This window comes from Drosophila elegans, unplaced genomic scaffold (genome assembly GCF_018152505.1).
Source record: "Drosophila elegans isolate 14027-0461.03 unplaced genomic scaffold, ASM1815250v1 contig_208, whole genome shotgun sequence".
NCBI lineage: Eukaryota > Metazoa > Arthropoda > Insecta > Diptera > Drosophilidae > Drosophila > Drosophila elegans.
In genome coordinates, this window is record NW_024545578.1 from 3,903,796 (window position 1) to 3,929,082 (window position 25,287).

General features: G+C 39.5%; 2 protein-coding genes across 2 annotated transcripts in view; both read right to left on the minus strand.

Annotated features, from left to right (window-relative positions):
* The window catches only part of LOC108146165, a 49,619-nt gene that overhangs the window by 20,014 nt on the left and 4,318 nt on the right, over positions 1–25,287 (minus strand). Inside the window, exon 2 of the mRNA XM_017272061.2 lies at positions 1,312–1,368. Within this exon, the coding sequence (XP_017127550.2) occupies positions 1,312–1,368 (57 nt within the window). The remainder of the gene's footprint in view (positions 1–1,311; positions 1,369–25,287) is intronic.
* On the minus strand, positions 4,311–6,486 carry LOC108146166. The gene is made up of 2 exons (XM_017272062.2): positions 6,382–6,486; positions 4,311–6,315 (listed from the first exon to the last, which is right to left on the minus strand). Exons 1-2 carry the CDS (start codon positions 6,382–6,384, stop codon positions 4,531–4,533), a joined length of 1,788 nt encoding a protein of 595 aa, XP_017127551.1. The 5' UTR covers positions 6,385–6,486; the 3' UTR covers positions 4,311–4,530.

Genomic DNA, 25,287 nt, shown 5'->3' on the forward strand with positions numbered 1-25,287 from the left:
GCACTTATAAATAATATTTTAAGCTCTAGCAATTTATTGACAGTTTTTAAATGTTTCTTAAGTACAACAATATAACAAGTTTAATTAAACAATTTAAAAATATTTACAATGTCATATCATGTATATTTTAAAGGCTGTGTCTTACTTTCAATCTTTCTGACAACCTAGAAAATCCAAAAATCTCCTTTTAAGTAGCCTAAGAACTTATTTTAATTTTTTGTACTTAATAATTATATAGAAAAAATGTATTTAAAAGGAAGGCAATATTAAAAAACTAGAGCCATTTAATGCCGAAATCCTTTTTGCTCTGTATGAGCCACTGAGCTGCTTATGTCCACTGATGACGAACTGAGTCCGCAGAGCTTTGTCCATCAGTGGCTCGGCTTTCGCCTGTGTGCCTGTGCCCCTCTACTGTATGTCTGTCATTTCCTGGCTTTATTGGATACGTTAAGCCTCTGCACATATTTGCATCCTGGCTGGGCGAATAGCTGGCGGCAACAAAGCGTAAAACGATTTGGCCAAAACCAAATAGGCAGTCGGCCCAGAACAAGTCCGGTACTTTGGATGGGCCGGGGATTGGGCTATTTGAGTTACCTTTACAATATTTGGCCGCTTCGACAATGCCTCCAAATGCTAAATACATTTTGTGTCGTTTGCCAGCATTTGATTTGCTTTTCACTCTCCAGCCTGCGGTCTAAATAAATGTATTGATTTTGGCAAATGGCTTTTGCCCGCTCAGGAAAGCTTTCAATCTATATTTGCACCAAAGTGGAACATGTCCTCTTGCCACCCAAAAATCAGGGTTTTAATGCCAACATTTAATGTCAAACTATCATTTCACTTTTCGAAAAAGGTAAAATTGACGGAAGATTATAATGCAATTATAAATTATTATGAAAATGACTTTTTAATTAAAAATGTCAGTTATATTCTTATACTGTTAACATATTAAAATTTATTAAATTTCTAAATCGTACTTAAAAGCAACCTATAATATAAACTTTCCCCTTCAATATAAACTTTTAAACTGGTTTAAGCTCTTTTCAATCAGCCACAGGACATTTAAATGTGTAAAATCCGACAATCGACGAACTTTTCCCTTGTGTGTTCATTTCGTAATTGAGGCAATCCTTTCACCGTGCTTATCCCACTTTCACCCGTTCTCTGCCATGTTTACCCTTCGTCTAGCCTTTGATTTTTCATTTTTCCAGCCACAATTTTTGGCCATTTTGCTGTTTGCTTAATTGGTTTCATTAGGGAAATATTCGGTTTTCCATCGAGGCTTCGTTTTTGCAACACCCGGCCACTTACCGTCCTTCCTTTTCGCCGAGCGGAGGATGCCAAAAAAACGACGCTCCTGAATCGCACCTGAAAATACAGAGTGAAGGAGAAAAGTTTAAAAAAGTTGGTCTAAGGTATAAACTTTAAGGAGAAAAAGTTTTTGCCGGGTGGGTGTGTAAGATGGTCCGAAAGAACCAAGATCCAGTTACACGTGTCGTAGGAGCAAAAAAGCCAGGCGGCATAATTTTCACAGAGTGACAACTAAATAAATAGAAGAGGGTGCCACCGGAGGAAGAGTCATGGGCAGATGGCAAAGTTTGAGCGAGGATGCGGGCAGCCACTCCGTCTGAGCCACTAATTTTAACACCATTAATTTGCGAGGCAGGACCAGAGGAGTGGAGACGCCGGGTTCACACCGCAGAGATAGAACAGAGAATTTTAAATGAAATGGACACAAGTTTTATTGAATTGACTGGCACCACGGGCCAAGAAAGGAAAGGAGGGAAGGCGAAAGGCAAGGAGCTGATGCCATGAAGCCCGCTCCGGAAACGGAAACGCATTACTCTGCTCCTTTGAGCGACTGGTCCTGCTCCTGTTCCTGCTACAAATTCTGCTACTCTTGTTGTTCGTGTGGCCAGCACTTTGCCCCACACATTTACACGCAAGTGTAGGGTGGTCCAGTGGGTGTAAGCACAGAGGAAAAAACAACAATAAATTTAATCAAGATTTGTACTTCACCGTTGGTAATATAAACTCCAGAAATAAGGATAAATTTATGTTAAAATCACTTTTTGATAATTCGAACAATGTGGAATTTGGCTATCTTTAAATTTTTAAAAATTTTACAAGATAATATAAGACAAAGAAATTTGATAACTAGAACAAATACAAAGCTCTGTTAAAATATAAATAAGTTAAAAGAATTTAAAACTTATTTTTCCTGCTCTATTAAATCTATTTAAAAGTTTAAAACTTTTTTCCCCGTGTATGTATTGGGTGCGGTGGCTTTGCCACCAATCAAAAAGAAGTGGCAGCCAACCAGAAGTAGAAGTTGTGGCAAAGTTTTTGATTTCATGATATATTTATGGGCATCCGCTGCTACTTTGGGCCCCATCCAATTCCTTTGAGTAATAAACTCGGGCCCCCAAAGGCCGCTGCAAAGGATGCGGCTTACATCTTTAACTAGAAGTTATTAATTTATTTTATTTTCAATCTCCATATACATATATTCGGTTTAAAGCGGCTACTGCTCTGACATTGCATAATAGAGGTTTGAAAGTAAAATGATTCAGTGGTTGTTGTGGTCTCCGGCACGTACAAAACCCGCTAAAACAGATAGCAATCGCTGGGAATTTATTCGAATACCATGCGGTGGTTGAGCTCGGTTTAGTGCAGGTATTTTCGAAAATTTCATCTGCAATTTGCGCACCCAAATAGACCGATAAGCCGGGACTAATGTCCCGCAAAGGACTCGCAGGACAATTGGGCACGGGCACTATCGAGATGAGTGCGGTAAGTGAAACGGGACATGCCGTTTGTTAATGGAAAAAAAGCGACTCGGCATGGATTCAATTAAATATTAAATAAACGATATCAGCAAATAGCAATTTCCTTCTGCCCCCCACCATTCCACTCAAACATTTGTGGATCCCCCGATATTGAAGAGAAATGCAAACACAATTGCAAATGCCTGGGAAAACTTTATGAGCCAGCGTAATCCTGGCAATTATGTGCTGCCATCTCTGTCCCCCATTATCCCTTTCTTTGCTCTCTTTGTGCGATGGACCTGAACAGGAGCAAACATTATCTCCATATTGCATAAAAGTATGAAATGAACCAATAAGAGAATTACACATGCAAAATACACGGTAATACTTGGTGTGAATTTGGGTAAAAGATTAGGGACACATTTGATTTAATTTTAAATTTGAATTAAAGAAAGTAAATAAAAAATAAATACTTGAATAAATAGTTTTCTAAACAACATAAAAGCAATATTTTCTTTTATTCAAAAGTAATAAAATAGATTTTTAAAGTGTATACAATTTTCGTTTCATTAAAATTGCAATTATAGTGTTTAAAGTCTTAAACTAACGTTATGATTTAATTAAATTCTGGGATATCCATTTGGTTAAAGTGTATATGGACGGAAAAGAACGTGTTGCTGCATGGGCATTAAATTCTGATGAGAAATGATTTGAACAGGTGCTGCAGTGGCATCGCCAGAAGAAGCTCTGAAGAGGAGGTGAGGCTGGGAAGATGAGTGGGTGGATTGAGAGAGCTTGGCAAAAAGACTAATTATGTATTCATTAAAATGGCAAACGGCAGAAGGATGCACGTTCCCGTGTACGAATGCCTGTGAGCAGAGCATCTGCATCCCGGGCTTCGACTCCGGCTGCCAAATGAAAATACTGCAACCTAAGGGTTGGAAAAAGTTGAGCAGTCATGAATGCATCTGGCTGGTATACATTTTCTGCATAATGACCCCACTTTTTGTGTGTGCTTGCGGGTCTGTTCTCACATTTTGATTATATCTATCTTGGCTTGATAACCTAATGTAGTATGACGAATGTGTGAGCTCTTCCTGACTGCTCTCTATCTCTATCTGAATGAAATGCCCGGGTAATGATTCATAAATACACACATTTATCATATTTGCACGAGTTTTCTTTGAATTGAGTTGGGAATGGCTGTTAATGTGTGAGAGCAGGTTGAATTTATGTGTTTCTTAGTTGCCTGATTGAAGGAACCAGTTAAAAATATTAGATTGGGACTTTTTCTTTAAGTATAACCCAAAGGCATACCCCTAAAAGTTTGTGGCTTAGTTTCACCAGAACTAATTTTATTGAAATTTTAATGCTGTAACCTCATTTAATCGTTTAAAAAAATTGCTTTCTTATTGGTATCCGATTCAAAGAGGCTTTAAATTTTATAAGAACCAGTGTTTAAATGTACAAGCCAACAAACTAGGGTTGATGTTCTTGAAACAATAAATAAAATAAAATGATTTCTTACTAGGTTGGTATGTAATTTATTGTATTTGAATTCATAATTATTAATTAATTACCTAAATATATGCTATGTTTATTAGTATGTAAATCCTTCTTAGTTCTTTTTTGTTCTTTCGGTTGCAATATAATTTGTTTTAATTAAAAATTATTTATTAGTAACCTAAATATATGCTAATTTCCTAGTATGTCATTCCATTCAAGTTATTGGTAGTTTTTTTCGGTTGGGATCCTTGGCTTCTTAGTTGGAGAAACCACCAAAGATGCCTTTGAAAAAGCGGTAGATAGGCTTCGGGATCTCCACGGCAAATAGTACAGAGCTCTCCTCTTCTTCCTGGACTCCAACTGGCGAAGCATGCTGGGAACTCTTGCCATCGCCCAGAGATTGCTTCTGGAAAAGTTTCGTCTGCTCGCCAAGATGATTGAGGATCAGCTGGTGGATGGCAGCCTGTTCCTTTTGAATTTGGCTCATGCCATTGTTGGCCTGCAGCTTGAGCGGCTGGCTCACATGGACATTGCTGGCCTTCATCAGATCCTGGAAACTGATGCTTCCCGAAGACGATGCCTTGCCTTGGAACACTTCAGGAGCGGGAACTAGAAGGGGTAGAGCAGCCAGATTCACTGGGAGCAGGACATTGGCCTCACCCTTCTGACCCTCATTGGCGACCTGATTGGCCAGTGGATTGGGAATCAGGTAGAAACTGGGCTTTTGTGGCTGCTGCTGCTTCTGGGGTTCCTCGGAAAAGGCACGGAACTTTCCAAAGTACTGGTATTCGCCACTCTCCTGGTATCCAGCTGGAAGATTCACCACCTGAGGCTGGCCCTGGCTTTTGTTTACGAAGAAGGGATTCGGGAGGAGTACCAAACTGAGACCCACAACCTTGGGGAAGTCCGTGAAGGGATTGGGCAGGAAGGGGAAGGGCTTGGTCTCCTCGTAGATGTGGGTGTGCTGCGTCACATTAGCCGTGGAGTTCGCAGTAAGATTCACGTTCACATAGGTGGGCTCGTACTTCTCGAAGGGATTGGGCAGGAAGGGAAAGGGAAAGGAGAAGGGAAATCCGGGCTTCTTCTGGTTGGGATAGTAGTGCGTATGGTTGTGAATGTGATGGGTAACATTGGCTTCCGAGGTGTTCACCACAGAAACGTATTCCACCTTCGGGTATGATTGGAACTTATTGAAGTGGCTTTGATACTGGCCCAAGGGCTGGGATCCGTTGATCACCTGCACTTCCTGATACTTGAAGATCTTTTCCAGGTCTTGAACACTAAGGAGCTGGTTTTGGTTTAGGGTTTGACTGGGCTGTTCATACGCAAACTGAATCTTGTTGTCGCGACCTTTTTTTGCCGAGTGTTCTTTGGGGATTTCATGTTCCTTAGTAATCTCATTGGAAGTGGATGGTTTTTCTTCTATGCCAGCTTGCACTCCTTCTGAGTTTATGGTGATACTTAGCTGAACTGGCTCGTCTTTTTTAACTTCTGGTTCAACCTCTACGGGTTTGCTAGCATCGGCAGATGCCACTTGAGAGCTGATTGAGTTCGACAGCTGAGATTGGCTTTCCTGGTTAACTTCTGGTTCAACTACTACAGGTTTGATAGCAACAGAAGGTGCCACTTCCGAACTGATTGAGTTAACCAACTGAGATTGACTTTCTTGATTTCCCTTGGTAACCTCTACTGGATTGATCGCCTGAGAAGGAGCAACTGGAGAATTGTTGGAGCTAAGCATCTGAGATGGACTTCCCTTGATGTCTAGAGCTTTGGTAGAGTTAGCTACTTGAGGTTGGGTTTCCTTGACTTCTTCGGGTTTGATAGCTTCGGAAATCGGTTTGGCGGGAATTTCTGGAGTATTAACAGGGCCAATCAGCAGAGGTTGAGTTTCCCGTATTTCGTTGGCAAGTTCCTGCTGGACTTCCAAGGGTTTAATATCTGCCGGTGAGGCGACCATCTCCGAAATCTTCTCCTGATCTACAACTCTGCCCTGAGTGGCCAGTAGAACACCAAGAAGGACCAGTAGACGAAGAGAATGCTGGTGGAGAAATTGGAAAGACTAGTTGTTTTACCAATTACCAAATAACACTCTGTCTTGACTTACCATGATGATGGCTTCTGTTGAACTGTGTCTATCCAGAATATTCCCTGACTATTTATACCAATCCAGGACAAAGGTCACTTACCTAATCTCTGCAGGAAATGCCTACCCATCGATCAGCTAGTTTTGTTTCAAATATCTTCCATAATAACCTTGGGCACTTTGGGTTCTTTTGCTATAATCGCTGCGATTTGTGTGATTTGTGTTTGGCTGACTTCACTTAAAAAGGCGCCAGTGGCACGAATATCGGTAAAAATGGAATTGCACTTAAGTTATAGCGCGCCAGTGCTATCTGTTCAGCCCCTCCCACCATTTTTCCCCGGGTTTATTTGGGTCGTTTTACGTGTAACATGAAAATGCCATTGTTTCCGAGGCGCACAAACGGAAATCTATGACTCGCTTTTCAATGTTTTTGCTCGATGGAAAAATGCATGGGCGAGTGCAAAAGACTGTCGTCTGTGAGGAAAGTGAGTCGCAGCAGGAGCTTAAGGCTACAGCGTTGGCAAGCGGGCGAGAGGCGGGGCGATGAAAATGTGGGAAAAGGGGAGTATCGGGTGGGATTGGGATAGGGTTTTCCGGGGCAAGTGCACATCAGCTGCATATTCATGGCAAGAGCTTTATCTTCGGAACTTTGTCTCCGCCCCATTTCCCTGGCTCCATTGACATGTCGCCAGGTGAGCGATGAGCATGAGCCCTACCTGGTCATTGACATGACAAGTGAGGAAGGGAGAGGAAAAGATTGGGGCAGAAAGAGACAGAGCCCTGCATACTGGGCTTCTGCTGGGCTTTGTAATTGAATTGCCCGATGCATAGCTCGAATTTTTGGCATACTCCAATTTGATTGAAGGTTTTTGTCACTGACAGAGGACTCCCACTGATTTGGATCGATTTTCGAGTTGGTCAAAAGATGAAAACGACAAGGTGAATGTAGAAAAAAATCAAAGTCGATGGAATATTTACACACAATTTACTGATTTTCTGAAGTAATAGTTAAATCATGACTATGGATAAACTATTAGTTTTCAAATTGAATTCAAGACAAAAAATAAAAATAAATAAAAATAAAAATAAAATAAAACTCAGATAACTAAAAAATAATGTAACTTTAACAGAACATTTAAACAATTTAAAACAACATTTTTTTATGTTCTAGTACCTTATTAGTATAAGTACAAGTAGGCTTTCCCTTATCTAATATGTGACAAGAAAAATAATAAATTAAAAAAAGCATAGAGATATATATATACATAGATTTTTAAATTTAGAAGGCTGTTACATTCAAAAGAACTATATCTTTTCCATATTGTGTATTCGTAAACAAAGAGTAGGTAATATAAGCATTAGATAAATATATTAATATGCTTAGAAAGCAATTCCAAAAGGGGAAACCTTAAATTTACTTTGAAAAACGTATTTTCTTAATCACTGTCCATAAGGAAGTTCGACTAATCACAATCTCTCCTACAGATTCCCCTTAATTTCTTTGCCGTTCAGGTTTTCATTTGCCCAGCTCCATTCATGCATAATTTACACCTGAAAATACAATCAAGGTGGCAATTATTTTCTGATTTCCCGACAATGCAAAGTGTGGCTGTTTCCACATTGTGATTTCCTTTTCTTTTCGCAATAAAAGAAAACTAAAATCTAATCACTTGCCAGTTAAAAAATTCAAAAAGTGGAAATGGGCGGCAAACTGAAGCCCAGAACTATTCAAACACCGGGGAAACTGAAGTTGAAGTTGAAAACGAGGCTGAAGTTGCTGCTGGGCCAAAAAAAATGGTTTTGCGCAGCGGCAGATGAGCTGTTGAAATTGCAAGTGCGGCACTTGCTCAATTTTTCATGAGCCTCCCACTAGTAGATTTAAGCATTTCTGCTGGTGGGGCTACACAATATCAAGTCGACTTTGGGTTGTCCTTACAGGGGAAAGAATCCAATTCATAGCTTGGTTCGTTTTATTTCCTTAAAAATACTTAATCGGTATATGTAAACTTGACAAGTTTCCTGTCAAAAGTAAATTTAAAATAAATGGATACATAGTAAAAGAAGAAGTATAACAAGATAATAAAAATATTTGTCTATGACATTTGTTTAGGATAAGGTTTTAAGAACATAAACAATTCGTTGGAAACAAGGAAATCTGCTTGGACACATTTTTCTTTTTATTATAATTATTATTAGTTTTAAATTGATATCCACTCAATATACAGAAAATACTCTATTGAAAATGAACTCCTCTAGCAGCTGAAGATGGTCAAAGTGAGGCCAAGGAATGCACCATAGCCGCAACCCACACAAGCTGGTCCCAAAATCGCAACTTTGGATGCAAAAGGAGCAGCAGTGGACAGAAGATTTGAGAGGGGAAGATGCAAAGAATGGGGTTCTGTGAAAAGGCGAAATTAGCAGGACTGGCAGCTCCCTCGGCTCCAAGAGCATCCAGCTGAATTCAGAGTCTAGATTCCAGCATCCAGCATCCAGCATCGTGGCCAGACAATGAGGCGAGCTGCGGCCCTTGACTTGGCCAACTCCCAAGACCCCGGCTCCGAAGGCACACGAAAATAATAAGGAATGAATGTAAATAAATGGTGCTAGGGGTAATGGCAACGGATGGACGACAAAAACAGAAACCCCAAGAGGGGTGGTGGGGGGTCAAAAGACGCCCAAGGCCAAGGCAGCATCATCATCATGGTCAGTGAGATAAGCCCGGACCTGGATCGGTGTGGCAGTTGCAGTTGCAGGCGAGGGCTACGTAGCACGGCAGCCCACCACGCCAGCGGGGGTGAGGAAAGGGGGTAAGCACAATCAGAGGAAGAACAATAGCAATCACATTGAAGGAAAAAATAGATATCGTTTATATTCCATCCAAAATATTTAATTTGTTGTTTCGGGCTTTTTACGGGATTATTACTTATTTAGTATCACAGTGATTATATATATCTAAGCAACTATATTTAAATAACCACACAAGTTTTATATTTCATAACAATCTATACATTTTATGTCCCAGTTTCTAACACATCCTAATTTTGAGAACATTGTGTTTAAAGATAAAAAATTGATCAAGTTTCCTAGTTCCAACATGATTTTTAACTCTAAAAGCCAATTTAAAACATTTTAAGACCTTTCTTCTTTTTAAATATCACAGATCTAATTCTAAATAGTCACACACTCCAGATTTATTTTCCATAACATTCCATGCATTTTACAATGACCATTGCAAATACCAAAAGGTGTAGAAGCTCCTGGTTAACCACTCCTATTATAAGAACCCCTGCTGTGCCGTTTGCGATTCTTCTGGCTGAGCTCCTCCGCTCTTTTCTCCTCTTTTTTGGGCCGAACTCTTTCATTTTGGGTGTGTGCAGTGCAGCGGCGATAAGATCAACGTGTGAGCCCGGGCCAGTGCTGTGGCATCTGCAGCAGGTGTTTCGCTTTCAGGTGCTGCCACACAATATGGGTAACAAGTTGCACCATCCTGGCCAAGTTTATCGCCACATAATTCACACGGAGCCCTCAGCCGAGGAGGCCACATCCGAATTGATTGACTCCCGCTGCGGAGTGGGAGTGGCAAGGTGGGAAGGTGGGAAAATGGAAAAATCAAATAGCCTGAAGCTGGATGGGGGGACATCCACCTGCAACATTCAGCCAGGACCACGCTTCACTAGGCAAATATGGCAGGCGACACAAAGCGTTCGCACATCCCACATTCATCACATCCGCATGCCGGTGCCATCAAGAAGATCCGGCCATCATCGCCCGTTCTCGCTTAGAATTCAAAACATTTCAGACAAATTGGCGTTGCTCTTTGAGCCCCAATGTGTGACAAAATGGAAGGCAAACAGACCGGACCAGACCAGGATGGATCCCCTTTAGCCCCATTCCCCGGCTGGACAATGCAGGAGTGCAGCGGAGAGTGCGACAGCAGCCCTTGTTTAATTTATGCCAAAACATTTCTGAAGCGACGTTGACGACGTCATTTGGCTCGGACCGGCTCACATTGGCCCACAGTAGTTAGCCCTGTTCTCGGATCTCGAATCTGGCCTGGGATTGAGGTGTCACTTGATATGCAATAAATAAGCTGCTGGGAAAAGTGTTAACGAGCCTGTCGAGGCAGGGGGTGGCCATAAGTGGTGCACAGAGCCAAAACTAGACTTTAAGCGTTAACGATTAAAAACAACAGAAAATAAAGTATATTTAAGTGCTTAGATACATTGAACTTTTAATAAGAATATGGGAATACAGAAAGTTTTGATAAATTATAATAAATTATAATAATAATTTCATCAAATCTAAAGATATACAAAGAAGAAAGAAATGTTCATTTATCTATATACATACACCTTTTTTAAGAATGATAAAGTAGTATTTTGTACATAATTTTAATGTTTGAGGATATCCTTTACAGTATCACATTGTATACCTAACATGTTTAAAACTATGAAATTTGCAGTAAAAACTACATAAATTCATTTGTAATACACTGTAGATCCTCTCCAATTTTCTCTCAGTGTATGGGGGAAGCCTCTGTCGAGGGCCTTTGGACTCCGGAGAGAGCTACTTTGTGCTGTCTGTTTTTCCAGCAGCTTGCAACGCCTTGGCGCCACAAAATGAACGCCATTCATGGGGCAACGTGCAACGACAAGAATGTGACCCATTTTTAGCACCAGTAGCCATTCTCACCTCCTCCTGTCTTGCCGTCTTCCCGTCATTCCCACATTTCCCCCCGCATTACAAAACCCAACTGAGTATGCTGTTGTTTGTTTAAATGTTTGCCCATATATGGTACATCCAGCTATATAAATATGTGAACAGCTTTTAGCACCTTGCCCCCGCACTCGAGTGGAGTTCTCAAGTGGTTGGGGCGACAGTTGAACGTGTCCCATTCCCAGTTGCCAGCCAGCAGCTCCCATTGGGACCCGAAGATCCCCCGTAGAATCATCCGGAGCACGTGCGTCCGCCAGACAATGGGAGCTTAAGAAACGTCTCTTCTCGACCCGTCAGCTAATGCTGAAATGGGAACGGGAACAGGGACTCCAGTGCAGCAGCACTGCTTCTTTTTCAATAATAATTCCCTTTGGGTTCGAGCAGCCGGCGATATTTTCTTTATTTTTTATTCTTCGTTTCATTGTTGTTGCACAGAGAAAAACTGTAAGCAATAAGTCTGCTGGTTGTGGTAACACATAACACATTTATTTCATGAAGTGTATAAGTTTTCTGCAGTAATAGTTATCTTGAGAATCAATCTTAAGAATCAATGCTGAAATAGTAATTGTTTCAAACCATAAATGGGTAACTTATTTACTGCTCTCAAACCAATCAGTTTAATGGGCATTACGAAAATAAGCTTCTAAGTATCAGCACAGAAGTCGAATTAATTTCGTAAAACAAATTATCAAATCAGAAGTAAAGTTAATATTTTTTCTGTGTGCCTTTTGCAAGGCGGGGCCATTTTCAATTAAGCAAAATTAAAAATTTATTACGAGCCACGACCGAAAGAAAACAAAGGATCGGAAACAGCAGCAGTAGCAGAGGGCAGGGAGAAAAGCAAATTGCAGAGTAACTTGGGGTAAAAGCGATGTTTATGTTTTCATTAAAAAAAGGAGAAACCGAACCAGGTTGCGATGTGAGATGGGATGGTGTTCTATGGAATGGGAGCCCGGTGCGTCGGTGGATGATTGGGCTGCTTCGACCCAAAGGCATCATCGTTCCCATCCGTTATCCTTTGGCTCGTTTTATTTGCACTGAAGTTTTAATCATTGAAGTGACACTGACAGCCAGTGGAAAAGTGGTGGCATCACTCTTTTTTTTCGCTACTGTGCCAAACGGAAATTTCTGTCAGAGGGCCAACCAAATATTTATGTTTCAAGTGATTATTGAATTTGATAGGCGGCCGCCAAACGGAAAACTTTCATCTGCCCCAGCAAAAGGATATTAAAAAAGTTTTTCATAACGCTTCGCAAAAGTTTGAATGGCGCGCAAATAAACGGGTTGATAAATACGATTTTGATGGGGTTATCTGAAATTATTTTGGGTATCTGAATTTATTTTTTAAACGTGGGCGTTTGTTTTTAATTGTTATTTGGATTATTTTGTAATAAAAAAAACATTACAAGTTTAATATAAAATTTTACTGCCTTAATCTTTTAAACATATTTATTAGTCTGACCTCTTAAACATTTACCACATTTACTTATAAATAAATAACGAGGTCATAAACAAACCAGTTCCATCAATTGGCTGTTGTAAGAATTAATGATAAAGTTTTAAAATTTCAGCTCATATTTTTTTTAAGAAAATTTAAACACACAATTTTTTAAACATAACAAGCTGCAAGAAATAATTTATTATTTATTTTTCCAAACTTTTTAATAATATCTTCATTTGTAGCTCAATTGATAAGTTTTAAATAGAAAAGTAAAAATTAATAGGGATTATCACATTTTCCTCTAATTAATTGAGCATTCTTAATTAAAGTAGTTTTTTGAATTTTCGAAATAATAAATTTTTTTTGATTTTTCTTTACCTCTTAACAATCTCTTTATTGTTGCTAAATTGTTAGGTATTCAAAAGCTTTTAAAGCAAATTCAATTCTCATATAAGGATTTTCACATTTTCCTATAACTATTTTATCCTTCTTAATTAGAACATGTTTTTGATGTTTGAAAATGTAACCTCATAATTTGTAAGTTATCTCGTTAACACAATTTAATTAACTAACCTTTCCCAACACTCTTTCGGTTGTCCTCGCTCCTTCGTTCCTTTTATTCCCTTTGTAATCTATGTCCTCTTTTCGTCTTTTCCTCTTACATCAGTTGCCGTTATATTTCAATTAGCATAGCGCAACGAACATTTATGCGGCGATAAGTTTTCTTCAATTAAAACTTTGTAACACAGACACACAAAGCACACAAACACTGGCACGCACACATTCAAATTACCGAAACTTTGGCATAAATTTTAATTAATATGATTTTCTCGGGCTTTTGTTACTTTCAGCTACTTCATAAAATGTGGAGTGCATTTTGAGTAAATATGAGGCGCCACTAATAACACACTTCCGCCCCAGTAACGGTTTGTTTTCTTTTCCCTTTTAGTTTAGGGGTTTTTAACAATGGCGGTGGAACGACTTCCGCAAGCACACATGGGGCTTAACGGTGGGCTTACGGTAACAAATACGTTACGTTCTGGGTTTATTTGTTTTATTTGTTGCACGTTCTCGTTTTGTTTGTTGCTGCTGCCTTGTTTCAACTCGTATTTTTACTCTCGCTTGTGGCAACCTTTTGTTTTATTGCATAGTATTCTTCCTTTATTTTCGCCTCGCTCTTTGAAGGTTCAACGGACTTGGGGATCGGGCTTCTATATAGTCAATATAGTCGGGAGCCCCGCTGAGCTGAGCTTTTTGGCCCGCTTTTGCCGGCGACACTACACGACAACACGAACCGAGACAGACTGAGCCGCCGCGCGAAAAAGATTTTTGCAAACTGTTGAAAAATCGCACGGAAAATGTGCGAAGCGAAGCACTTGCCGAAGTCGAACAACGCAAAGCCAAGCTTCGTGTCCACATGTTGCTAGCAGCAGGCACACAACAGCAACATTAGCTACAGCAGCAACAGCAACTACAGCAGCAGCAACAGCTACAGCAGCAGCATCAACTACATCAGAAACAGCAGCAGCAGCAGCAACAACTACAGCACCAACAACTACGGCAACAGCAGCAACAACTACAGCAGCAACAGCATCCCGCAACAACAGCAGCAACAAATGTTGCCAGTGCGGAATGTTTCTGCATGCCAGAAACGTGCGCATGAGAAAATGTTGCCAAACGCTCGTAGTATGTTTGTTGTTGTTTTATACTCTAAAAAAAGGTATAGATTGATCTTTTAGGTATATGTTTGACTCTACAAATATTAAGGAATACTTAAACCTAATGTTTTTTAATAAGTTATACAACTACGTTTATAAAACTTTAATTCTTAAATTTACACTGTATCTTTACTTTGGCATCTCAAATTCTTTAACTTCTACAGAATATCAAAAGACTTTAACTTTTAATCGTTAGAGTTGTTCTATTAGACATATTAGTCCTATCAGACCTATTTCAAAATAACTTAACTTGAAATCGTAATTATCCGTAAATAAACTGGAAACGGTTCCAACATAACATTTATGTTCTTCAATCAAAAATGTAGAAAATTAAAAGCAAGTTTTCACCTACAGATAAAAGTACAAAAGTAAAAGATTATTTTAGTTGAATTTACATTTAAAAAATTTTTTTAATGTTTGAAATTAGATTAATGCTTTTAAGCCATTAGTTAGTTTTGATAGGGTGTTCAAACTTCGTTCTTTGCAGCCGGTAATCCTATCTGGTTTTTGTTGCTGTTTTTTCGTTTTAGGCGGGAAAAAATGTGTGTTTCTGCTGTTGTTATTGTGGCTAGCAGCCAGCTTGTTGTCTCTTTTTGTTGTAGCTGCAACCATCCATGTAGCAGTGATTATTTTGTCAATTGCAGTGACACAAAGGCATCTATCTCTAATACCAGAGTCACCTCGCCCCCAGTTCCCCTCTCGTCTACTTAGAGCGATTATTTCGATGTTGTCTTTGTTATTTGGGAGCTAAAGAGAAATACTCAGTAGAAGGTAGGGGAGATGGCTTACAAAGCGGGCTTAAGTAGTTGCGGATTGTTAAGAGAGCTTTGAGGGCATTCAATTGATTCCCATGAATGGCAAAGAGTATTCCCGACGACATCAAAGTGCTCCACTCGAATGATTCACTCGCCTGTAATGGATACCATACCATGGTCATACATGAATCTGTATAATTTACTTAGCTGATTAGAGGATAAGCGGATTATGCAAATGATGGACAGCCCATAAACACAGTTCCATAAAGTAAGGGATCCTGAAAAATCAAATAATTTCCAGCTGCAGGAAATATCCGGACATGCACACGGCCTGCCAATGAATTTTTAATATAACACACGCATATTTAATTTTAAATCAATTAAAATAATTTACAAAAAGAATGCTTCGACATTTAAACAGATTTCCCCCGGCAGACAATGGAATGCATTAAATGTTTGTGACCACAGAAAATGAAACATGCGGTGGCTTGTGTTTAACCAACTAAAAACTATTTTATTGTTTTCAGTAGGATTTCCAACCAATATCATGTATTGTTTGTAACAGGCAAAAAAAATGTTTTTAACGAAATTGGATGTGATATTTTAATTGGGTAAACATTAGGTTTTTGTAAAATCACACAAATTGGCTTAACTAGTCGGTGAAACCAAATATCATTATAAATTGTTTGTAAAATAACAAAAACAAATATATAATCAACTTTTTATAGATTTAAGGCAGAGTATCAACAAATACTTCAGCTCATTACCTAGACTTAATGCAATTGAATGCAAAACATTCAATAAATTATCATTAAATGTTTAGCTGTTAAATGCTTGAAATTATTTAACAAATTGAATATCTAGCAAGCAATTTAAGTCATAAATTTACTTACTTTTATTAAAGATGTCTTGTATACATGTACACATACCTCATTCTATAAATTGGTAAAGATGAATGGGGAAGTATTTTATCTAATGACACATTTAATGACTGCCAAATTACGATCAACCGCCGCTATTAAAGCGTCATGCAGCCATTAAAGAACATTTTCTGGGCACCATAAAAAAGGCTTGTATAAAGAAAAAAGAAAATCGACAGTTTATAAATTAAAAAGCTGGCCACAAAATAGAGCCAGCAGCCCACAGCTCCGCAATCGGTTTCCATTTCCTCCTGAAATTAAATGAAACGAAATCAAATGGAGTAAAGTGAAATAAAACAGGCAACTGTAGCCGCTACTTCTGACGAAATTAACGAAAATCATTTCAACAGTTCCTGGCTCACTCGAAGGGAGATTCCCCTTGCCAGGAAATCAAGGAATCCAGAAATCCGCCCTGCCAGCATCCATTGAAATGCTGGTAATTAAGCGCTCTTGAGCGGTTCACCAGTGAAAAAATGTTTAAAAGTAAAAACGAATGAGGAAAACATGAGAAATAAAACGAAACACAACAAATTAAAATGGAATTTAAGCAGCACTAAAGGACGAGGCGTGGAAGCAGTCGGGAGCAGTCAGTCAGGACTAAAAACAGGACCATAAAACCGGGACAAACGCAAACAAGTTCAAACCCAAGGAGTGACTAAAAGCATTTCCGGTTCGGCCAGGCCAAGGAGAACTCAAGGAATGCCCCGAAAGTATGCTAAGGAAGTACTACCGCCGTGGAGCTACCAAATAATGCCACGCCCATCACACTGCTAGAAGTTTGGTATTTATTAATAAGATTAACTGCTAATTTCCGGTTTCAGTTTTCTCATTTTAACTATGACACTTTTGCAAGCACAAAAATATTAAAAGATTTACTTATAGCTTCGTTTTAAATTCTTTTATATGAGCTTGCTTGCTTCAATATCATTTATAATCACATTAATATAATGTGTATATTAATCAATCATGACTAATATCTTGATAATAGGATTTAATTATAGTTTTATACATTTATCAAAAGTCTTTATGAACTGCCGTAGGGAACTATATTTTTAATCGAATTAAATTGGTAAGTTTATTGTGTAGAACTTCCTGTGTAAGCCCGGCGAACAAAACGGCTGCTGGCAACAACAACAACGACAAAAGGAGTAGCAGCAACAACAAGTCAGAACAAATTTCTTTATAATATACAAAGAAAATGCCAAGCTGAGGGGCCAAAACGTGCAGACAAACAGGAGAAAGCTGGGAAAGCCGGGGCAAAAGGCGGAATTTTGCCAAGAAAGCGTAGTCCAAATGTGACACAAACATGTGTATGCTCAGCTGGTGCCTAGGCAACAACAAAAGGAGCAGGCAAAGGATTACAACCAATGGGGTTGGGGAGCTGGAGTATTTCCAGAAGGCAAAAGGATGCCAAGCGACTTACGTGCGTTAATAATACGCATACGACACGTTGTACGCAGTAAAGGCAAGCCCTGGCACTGACTCTGGCCATACATCATAAGGTTGCCCGGAGTAACGTCAACAGTGGGCGGTGAGTGGGAGAATGGGCGGTGGCGTTGTATGGCACCGACCTTGATTACGTTTGCAGGCTCACTGACTTTCCGCCGCCCACGAAGGAAACGCAGGTCCTTGGCAAACGCATAAAATGTATTTAACACACAATTTATGTCTGCACGAGGCGCTCAAATTTACAGCCCGCAGGCAAGTTGCTCGCTGTAGGTTTATTTTATTAGAGCAGAAGAAGGAGCAGCCGCATCCTGCCAGCTCCAGGACACCTCCAGGAAACCAGGATCGCCCCCACTTTCCACCCGCTTTCCGGACGCTTTGTTTGCCAGCCATTTGTCCTACACATAAATTGGCCCGCGGGACCATCAAGCAAAAATCATATGTTTTATACATGGCCAAAGTTCGCTCATGTGAAGGGACTGAGCAAAAAAGTTTAATAGACTCGACTTTAATATTTCAGATTTTGCCCTTTTCTCGCTGCGTCGGAAACAAAAAGTTTTTATTTTGATTTTATGACTTTGATGTCGTCGCTTTTTTGTGTGCAATTTTTAAGGATTGTAAGCCAAAGTTGACATGGCAAAAACGAAAAAAGGGGAAAGTTTTATGAAATTTTTGAAACCCGGTGGAGGGAATATTATGATGGAAAATGAGTTATATAAAATGCAATGATAAAATACGTATTTTCAAAGTCATAAAGGCTAACTAGTTTGTGGCTTACTGCTTATAGATGCAATGAATTCATTTTATTTAAATTATGAAAATTAATTCAAGTGCGAGTTTAATGGTTGTTTCAACATTATGGACTTATTTTATGATCAAACTTTGTCTGCTTCTGTAAATCACAGTCCCTAATTAAATAAAATTCAACCATGTTGTCATATGAAAAACAGAAAGCCTAAAAAGGTTAAGAGCATTCCCAGCCTTTTAAAAAACTTGACAAAACCTCAGAGACGGCTTAAAAACCCGAAAGTACTAAAATCTGCTGCTCACATGTGACTTTTTCCCCACGCAGGCCAACAAAAACCAACGAAAATAAAAGGAAAAACTTTTAATTTTCCGCAAAATACTTTGGTAGAACCTTTTCTTAACAAGAACTTTTCATTTTTAATTAAATGGCAGAGCCAACCGACTCCAGCTCCTCTCAAACTCCGACCCAGAATGTTAAAGAACAGGAAAACGGGGGTCCAGCAACTCAAAAAGTCTGCGGTCTGGGATTCTCAGAGCTGGAGAATCGACGAGACGGAGAATCCCAGAACCAGTTCCCGTCCCGCCTCCCACAATAAAGCTCAATTAGTTAAAGGCAAGCGCGCGCTGCTCAATCAAAGACCAAGAAAAAAGCTAAAGCCGGAGCAGATCCGAACGAAATTTCCGCCGCGGCCCACAAATCGTGCATTATTATTTGTTTGTTTGGACTGCTTATCAGCTGGGCCCAAGACCAAGATCACAAAACCCCAGTCACTCAGTCGGTTACAGTGGAACCTTAGAATATGCAAAGTCTTTCATAAAAAAAATTAAATTTGTTATTTTCTTAAATCAAAGTGTTATAAAAATATATTTCTAAAGCACCAAGTTGTGATACGTATTTTATTATTTTTTTTAAATTTTTTTTATTAAATTTTTTAAATTAAAAAATCAGGTTTCAAGTATCAATTTGTAGCCAAAAACTGTCTGTCTCAAGTACTTAACAGCTGAGACCAAAGTAAGATGTAAGAAGTAAGATGTTCAAAAAACCAAATGCTTAGTTTATTGCATTTTTTTTAAACCTCCCTGACCATTTTTACTGAAAAATATTTTATTTATACTACTGTACCTAGCCAGTTTCGGGCGTAGAGGCAATTGCAGTCACGCATCTCACGAGTGCGCTATTATATTCTCACCTTATGATGACTGACTGCGAGGCTGCAAAACGCGAACCGAAACTGGGATTGAACTGAGGTGCTACTCTTGGGAAAGGGGGGAGAATTTGGAGGGGCTTGGCGAGGGTTTTTAAGGGGCAGGATGACGGGGAAACCGGGCGAGTCAATTGAAAAGCCGCAAACAATAATTGCAGTTACCTAAGCTGAAGCCCAAAAACCGCAGCAATTTTTGTGTGCTGCCCCTGAAAACGGGAAAGGGAATGCGGCTCATCCTGTTCTTAGATGATTTCGGTGGGTATAGGGGGGTTCGACGGGTTCCGAAGGGTTCCGGAGGGTTCAGAACGCCTCGAATTAGGCAAATTGTCTGCAATTTCGCGTTTTCTTTTTGTTTTCTTGCCTTCCGATCATCCATCTTCCATCGATTGTCTTTGCCTAAATATTTGTGTTGAGGAAACTGTGCTAAGACTCGCTTGTTGTGCCGGTTTTCATAACTCCAATAGCTCCCCGCTCATCTCCTTCATCACGGGATTCCCCGCGATACTTTGAGTTCACGGGTTCAGCGGGTTTGCACTTGTGTGTCATCCTGGCTCGCGTTCGTTTTTTCTTTTCTCCCTGATCCGTTTCTATGCAGTTTGCCCTGCAGCCATTTTTTAGTTGTCGAGGACGACACCCACAACACGGCACCCCCTTTCCCTCCCCGCCCCTGTTCCTTAACCCGCTGCTGACTGAAGCACCTTCATTAACATACCAACTTGGTAATACCAACTGCGAACGGAGAAACCAGGGGCCTAGAAGGAAGTGTGCTAAAAAGGGGATGCAAAATTTTAAAATATGTATTGGTTTATTTAAGAGGCTCATAAGTTTGGATCATTGCGCTTGTAGCAAAATGATAGTAATTTTAAGGGGTTACAAAATTAGGAAATAAATGTCATTGTTTTATTTTTAATTTTTTTTTATAAATAACAGTTTGATCATATCACATGTTTCAAAGCATAAAAACAGTATTTTCCCTTATGCTGCGCCCCTGGAAGGCTTATGTATAGGGGTTTTGGGACTCAAAAGGAGGGGCAGCCTGCTGGGGAGGATTGCCCGCCTGTGGGTAAGGAATTTCAGCTTCGTGGCTCGGAATTTTCTGTAATCCGATACAATTTAGCGGCTTAAAGCTTCTGCCTGCTTGACGCTCGAGTTTCTCATCATCTTGCCAGCTCGTTGTTGTTCCTGTTGTGTTGTTGCTGTTATGACTAAGTCTCCTGTCCCGCCCCCGCAACCCTCATCCCACCACCGAATTAGAGATTCTTGGGCGAAGTAGCAAAGGAAGATCCCCAGTCAGGCACGCGTTTCGTTCCCTTTTTTTTGTGTTCCGCCTATGCCTTTGTTTTGAGTCCCTGTCATACTACGGTCTTCTTTTTGCTGATTTTATTGCTAAGGTTACTTTTGGAGTTATGAGGATGAAGCGGAGGGAAAGGATGACGATTAAAAGCCACTTGAATGAATCCCTCACACTTACCGTATCGCTCCCACTGTCAAAGTGGATTTGAAGTGAGCCTGAACCACTTTTAATATCGCTGCATTTTAATTAGAAATTTAATAATTATTTTAATCACTGCGCTTTAAATGGTAATTATTTTTATTTTTCATAAAGATCACTTCAAATAAACTAAATACGGATCAAACTCTTTCATAAAACTTTAATAATTTTTTCCATACAACACAAATTTAAGCATTTAAGATTTTTGTTAAGCTGGTTTACTATTTAAAATATTTAAAATTGTAGTTATAATAAAATTGAATACTGAAGATCACTTCGGAAAAATTAAATACCTTAAACTCATTATTAAAACTTAATTTCATTTTTCCCATATGACATAGATTTAAGCATTTATGAATATTGTTAAACTTGCCTTCTTTTTAAAATATTTCTTATGGTAATTACGATTTATAGTTCAAGTTTCCATATTTAATATCCTTTTTTTTCCAGTGTGCCAAACACATTTGCTTGCCATCAAATATTCCACAGAATCCGCTTTGCGTGTTGTTTCCCCATCGCCGGCACTCTTTTTTACTGCTTTGCTCAGGAATGCAAGACAGCAAAACGGAATTATCAAAAATAAAACCAAGTCAGGGGTAAAAAATAAAAAAATAAAAGAAAGCTGGGAAATTGAAACAGAGAAGTGCAGAAGAAATGACAGGAAAGGCGTATGCGCAATGCATGTGGGGAAAAATCTAAACAATTTGTGCAACAACTTTGCTGACGGCTACGAAAAGGATTGTACAACTGAGGTTACAGACAGTGAAATCGGGGATTGGGACACCCACAGCTGTTGTGGCATATGGAAATTCTTTTTGCAGCCCTTAGCACCAATCCGGCATAGAAAAATCTCTACTAAAGTGCTCCCCTCGTAATTGCGTTCATACATAATTATTATGCTGGGTGGTTTTTTGAGTGGGGTATGGGGACCCTTGTCAAGGTCTCCCCAAGAGTTATGCTACATTTAAACTAAATTCACTTCTCATAGGTGGAAAGTGCAAAATGCGAGTGTGAGTGCAAGTGAGAAAACAAGAGGAAAACAAACCGTCGTTTATTTTTCACTTTTTTTCTTCCACTCAGCGACCCATTAAATGGCAGAGTTTTCCCAGCCACCCACTCAGAGTGGGTTAAAAAATTGCATTTAATTCCATATTGAAGTCGCGGCATTCTCGTGTTCTTTTTGTTTAACTTTATTTGCCTTTGTTGTTGCTGCGGCTGCTGCAGTCCGTTAAATATTCATAAAATCAACTTTGGCGGGCGAATAGTGAATAGAAAGAGATGGGGCGGGAGGGGGAAAGAGAGAGGACATTGGCCCAGAGCTGCACACTGAAACGGATTTCAAATATTTGTTTGATTGGGTTTAGTTGCTGTTGGCAAATACATATGAGTATGCAGTATATGTCCAGATACTCATATTTGCACTGGGAAAAATAGGAGAGCAATTATTGAGAGGTATTAGTTTATCAGCCACCAAATTTATTATTTTTAGTGCTGTTACTTAAAATTATTACATTGTTTGAAATTATGTTAAGGAGGCATTTAAAGGGCTTTACCAGAAAAATCAGTCAATTTGTTGGAATTTTTTTAGAGAAAGTATTTGTCAAAATACGTTAAAGTTTTTTTAAACAAAACAATGCATTTTTCCAACAAAAAAGGATTTTTAAGTTTCAGGTCTTTCCTTCTTTTATGCTGCAACCAAGAGTTCTTGTTTCTCAGTGTAAATCCTTACAGCCAAAGTCTGTTTGCCTTGCTGCCCAGCTTTGAAATATGGAATATTTATCTAATGTGCATCAAACGGAATCCCAAGCAGCCAAAGAATGGAGCATGGAAATCGAGCCGGCAGCACATGGCCAACGAAGTTGAATTGTTGAGCAGCTCCCACAAAAGGCCACGTTAAGGATATTATTGTATTATAAGTCATGGTCGAATGAGCCCATCGTATAGCTTTAAGCACAACGCAGGGCTTCCTGTCTTCCTGCAAAAGACTTCCTCTTCCTGTTTTCTTTCATGCAAATCACAATTTGTGGAATTCCATAATTTGTTCGTAATTTGCAGGGAGAGTGTGTATAGTAACCCCTAAAAATGACATTAAATCTCGGCCGTACCGCACACACCTGCACACCAAAGGAAACATTTGAATCCTGCTGCGACTCCTGCTGGAAGTCAATTTACGGCCCATCCCCAGAGGTTGAGTATCCGACCTGGTGCCAAACGGCACTTAAATGAAGTACACGGGCCCAGAAAGTCTATATCATGGTTGTGCCCCAGGAATACTCGCATGTGTGGGTCTAAAATCAATATCGCTTCAATTGCCTACTTTTTTAAGGCTTCCACTCTAAGTAAACCTATCATTTTGTCAATTAAATTATAATAATTACCAGAGGCCGTGATGTTTACTTGGATACTTTGCGAATCTTTGTAACCAATTAATTGCAAGTTTTGTGAGCTTTACACATTTTTGAGAAGAGAAAAATAGCACATAATATGGTTCTTAAATTAGAATTAAATTTATTAAGAACAGGGCTTCTATACTCTTATGTGTTTAACTTTATTTTTAAGCTTTAGTTAACTAAGAATCAGATTAATGTGATAAAATTAGTTGACTGTATCTTTCACTATATTTACATAGTTTTTTTTTACATTTACATTTACAAATATACAAATTGCGATCCAGCTAATAAAGTGGACTTCGCTGGGCTCTTTTTAGCCATTATTGTTTGACAACACTGACAGAAAACTCCCAGGCCCAGACAGAGTGGGAAGATACCCATTTCAGGGAAGTGGAATGGGGGAAACAACTTCAGCACGTGCTGTCAGCAGAAAGACAGGCGGAGGGACAAACCAGAACCAGACGGAGAATGAGCCTGGTCTGGTGTGGTGTGGTGTGGCAAAAAAGGGGACGCAGTCTCTCTTTCTCCGACTGCCCCCGATTCCACTACCCATCCTGGTTACCTTCACCTTGGCTGCAATTAATTCTGGTAACATAATCTTCACTTACAACTTTATATGACACTAAATCAGTGCAAAGTGGGAGCTGAAATTGGGGTAAGGGGCCAGTGCCAGGGCCAGGGACAGTATATTAGAGTGGAATCGGTCTGTCGGTCGGTTGAGCATGTGCGTTGTTGTGGGCGTTCCCAGAGGCGGCTTTACAAGACCCAATTATGGGCTCACACACACGAAATTCAACGCTTTCGGAGCCCGAATTTAATTAGTTCCATTTAAAGCGCAAGAGATATGAAAACACGACCGCCGAACAAAATGCGAATGCCAAGCGAGCATTTTTTCCGCATATTTGCACGCCAGTCGATAATTATCGCTGGAAATTCGGTCAGAGGTTGACCCACCCTCCACACTCCAAAAAGTCATCCGCTTCATCTTGTTCATCTGCATGTGAGACTGAGACCTGAGACCCTCGAAATCCACCTGATATATAGTGTACACTCGTTCATATAGTAAAAGCACTTGCAGATGCAAAGAGATGAAGGGGCGTGATCTGCTGCACGCACACTGCCCATTTCATTTTCACTTTGCCCAGCAGGGAGGCAGCGAAAGATAACAGATTATATAGTATCGTACTTTCAGATGGGGAATCGGGGAATAGGGGGGCTATATGATGGTTCCATGTGACTGCCAGACGATTACGTGATTTCTCGAACGCTCATATGCTCGTGCATGCCATTCGGGCTCTTTGTGGGGCACAATGAATGTTTATAAGATTTACTTTTGTCATTCAATAAAGGAAATAAAAAAGCGCTTATTATGCACTTGCAGCCGAAATGTCATATCATAAAATATGAATAAATTATTGAGGGGGCTTATGAGCACGAGAAAGATATTATCCGTATCTGAAGATCTTATTTGCATTTTTGTTGTGCTAGTGCTATTGTACCTTCATAAGTCAATGTAAGTGTTGTAAAATTTAAAGACTTACACTTAAAAAAGTCATTCCTTTGTAGCAAATCACAACTTTAAGTTGAAATATTGAACTTGTATAATTAGCTTCGTATATTTTCCTAAAATAATTTATACTTCCCCTACTGAAAAATATATCCCTATTGCAGGAAATGGCAACATAAGTTTAGTTTTGTATAATATTGAGATTTTACTATTCACCTTCATTCCTTAGAACCCACACCTCTTTTCCTAACACAGTTTATACTTTCTTAAATTTTCACTATCTACTCAAACCCCGCTGGCAGGCGTGAAATTTGGGATGAGTTCGTTTAATAAATTCCTCAAAATAGTTATTCCCAGTTCTGGCAATTTTCTAAAGTCATTAGCAATTGGAAATGGTAATGGCTGTGGAAGTACCACTCGCGACGAGTGCAAGTGAAATCCGATGAAATGCATCCCCGACCCGACCCGACCCCACAATTCACAATGGCCTGTGGGAAGTTTAGGCGTGAGGAGTGGAGGCAACGCCTCATGCCGAGCGCTTAACTTTTCGACATGTTTCACATGTGATGAAGATTAAGTAGAAAATAATT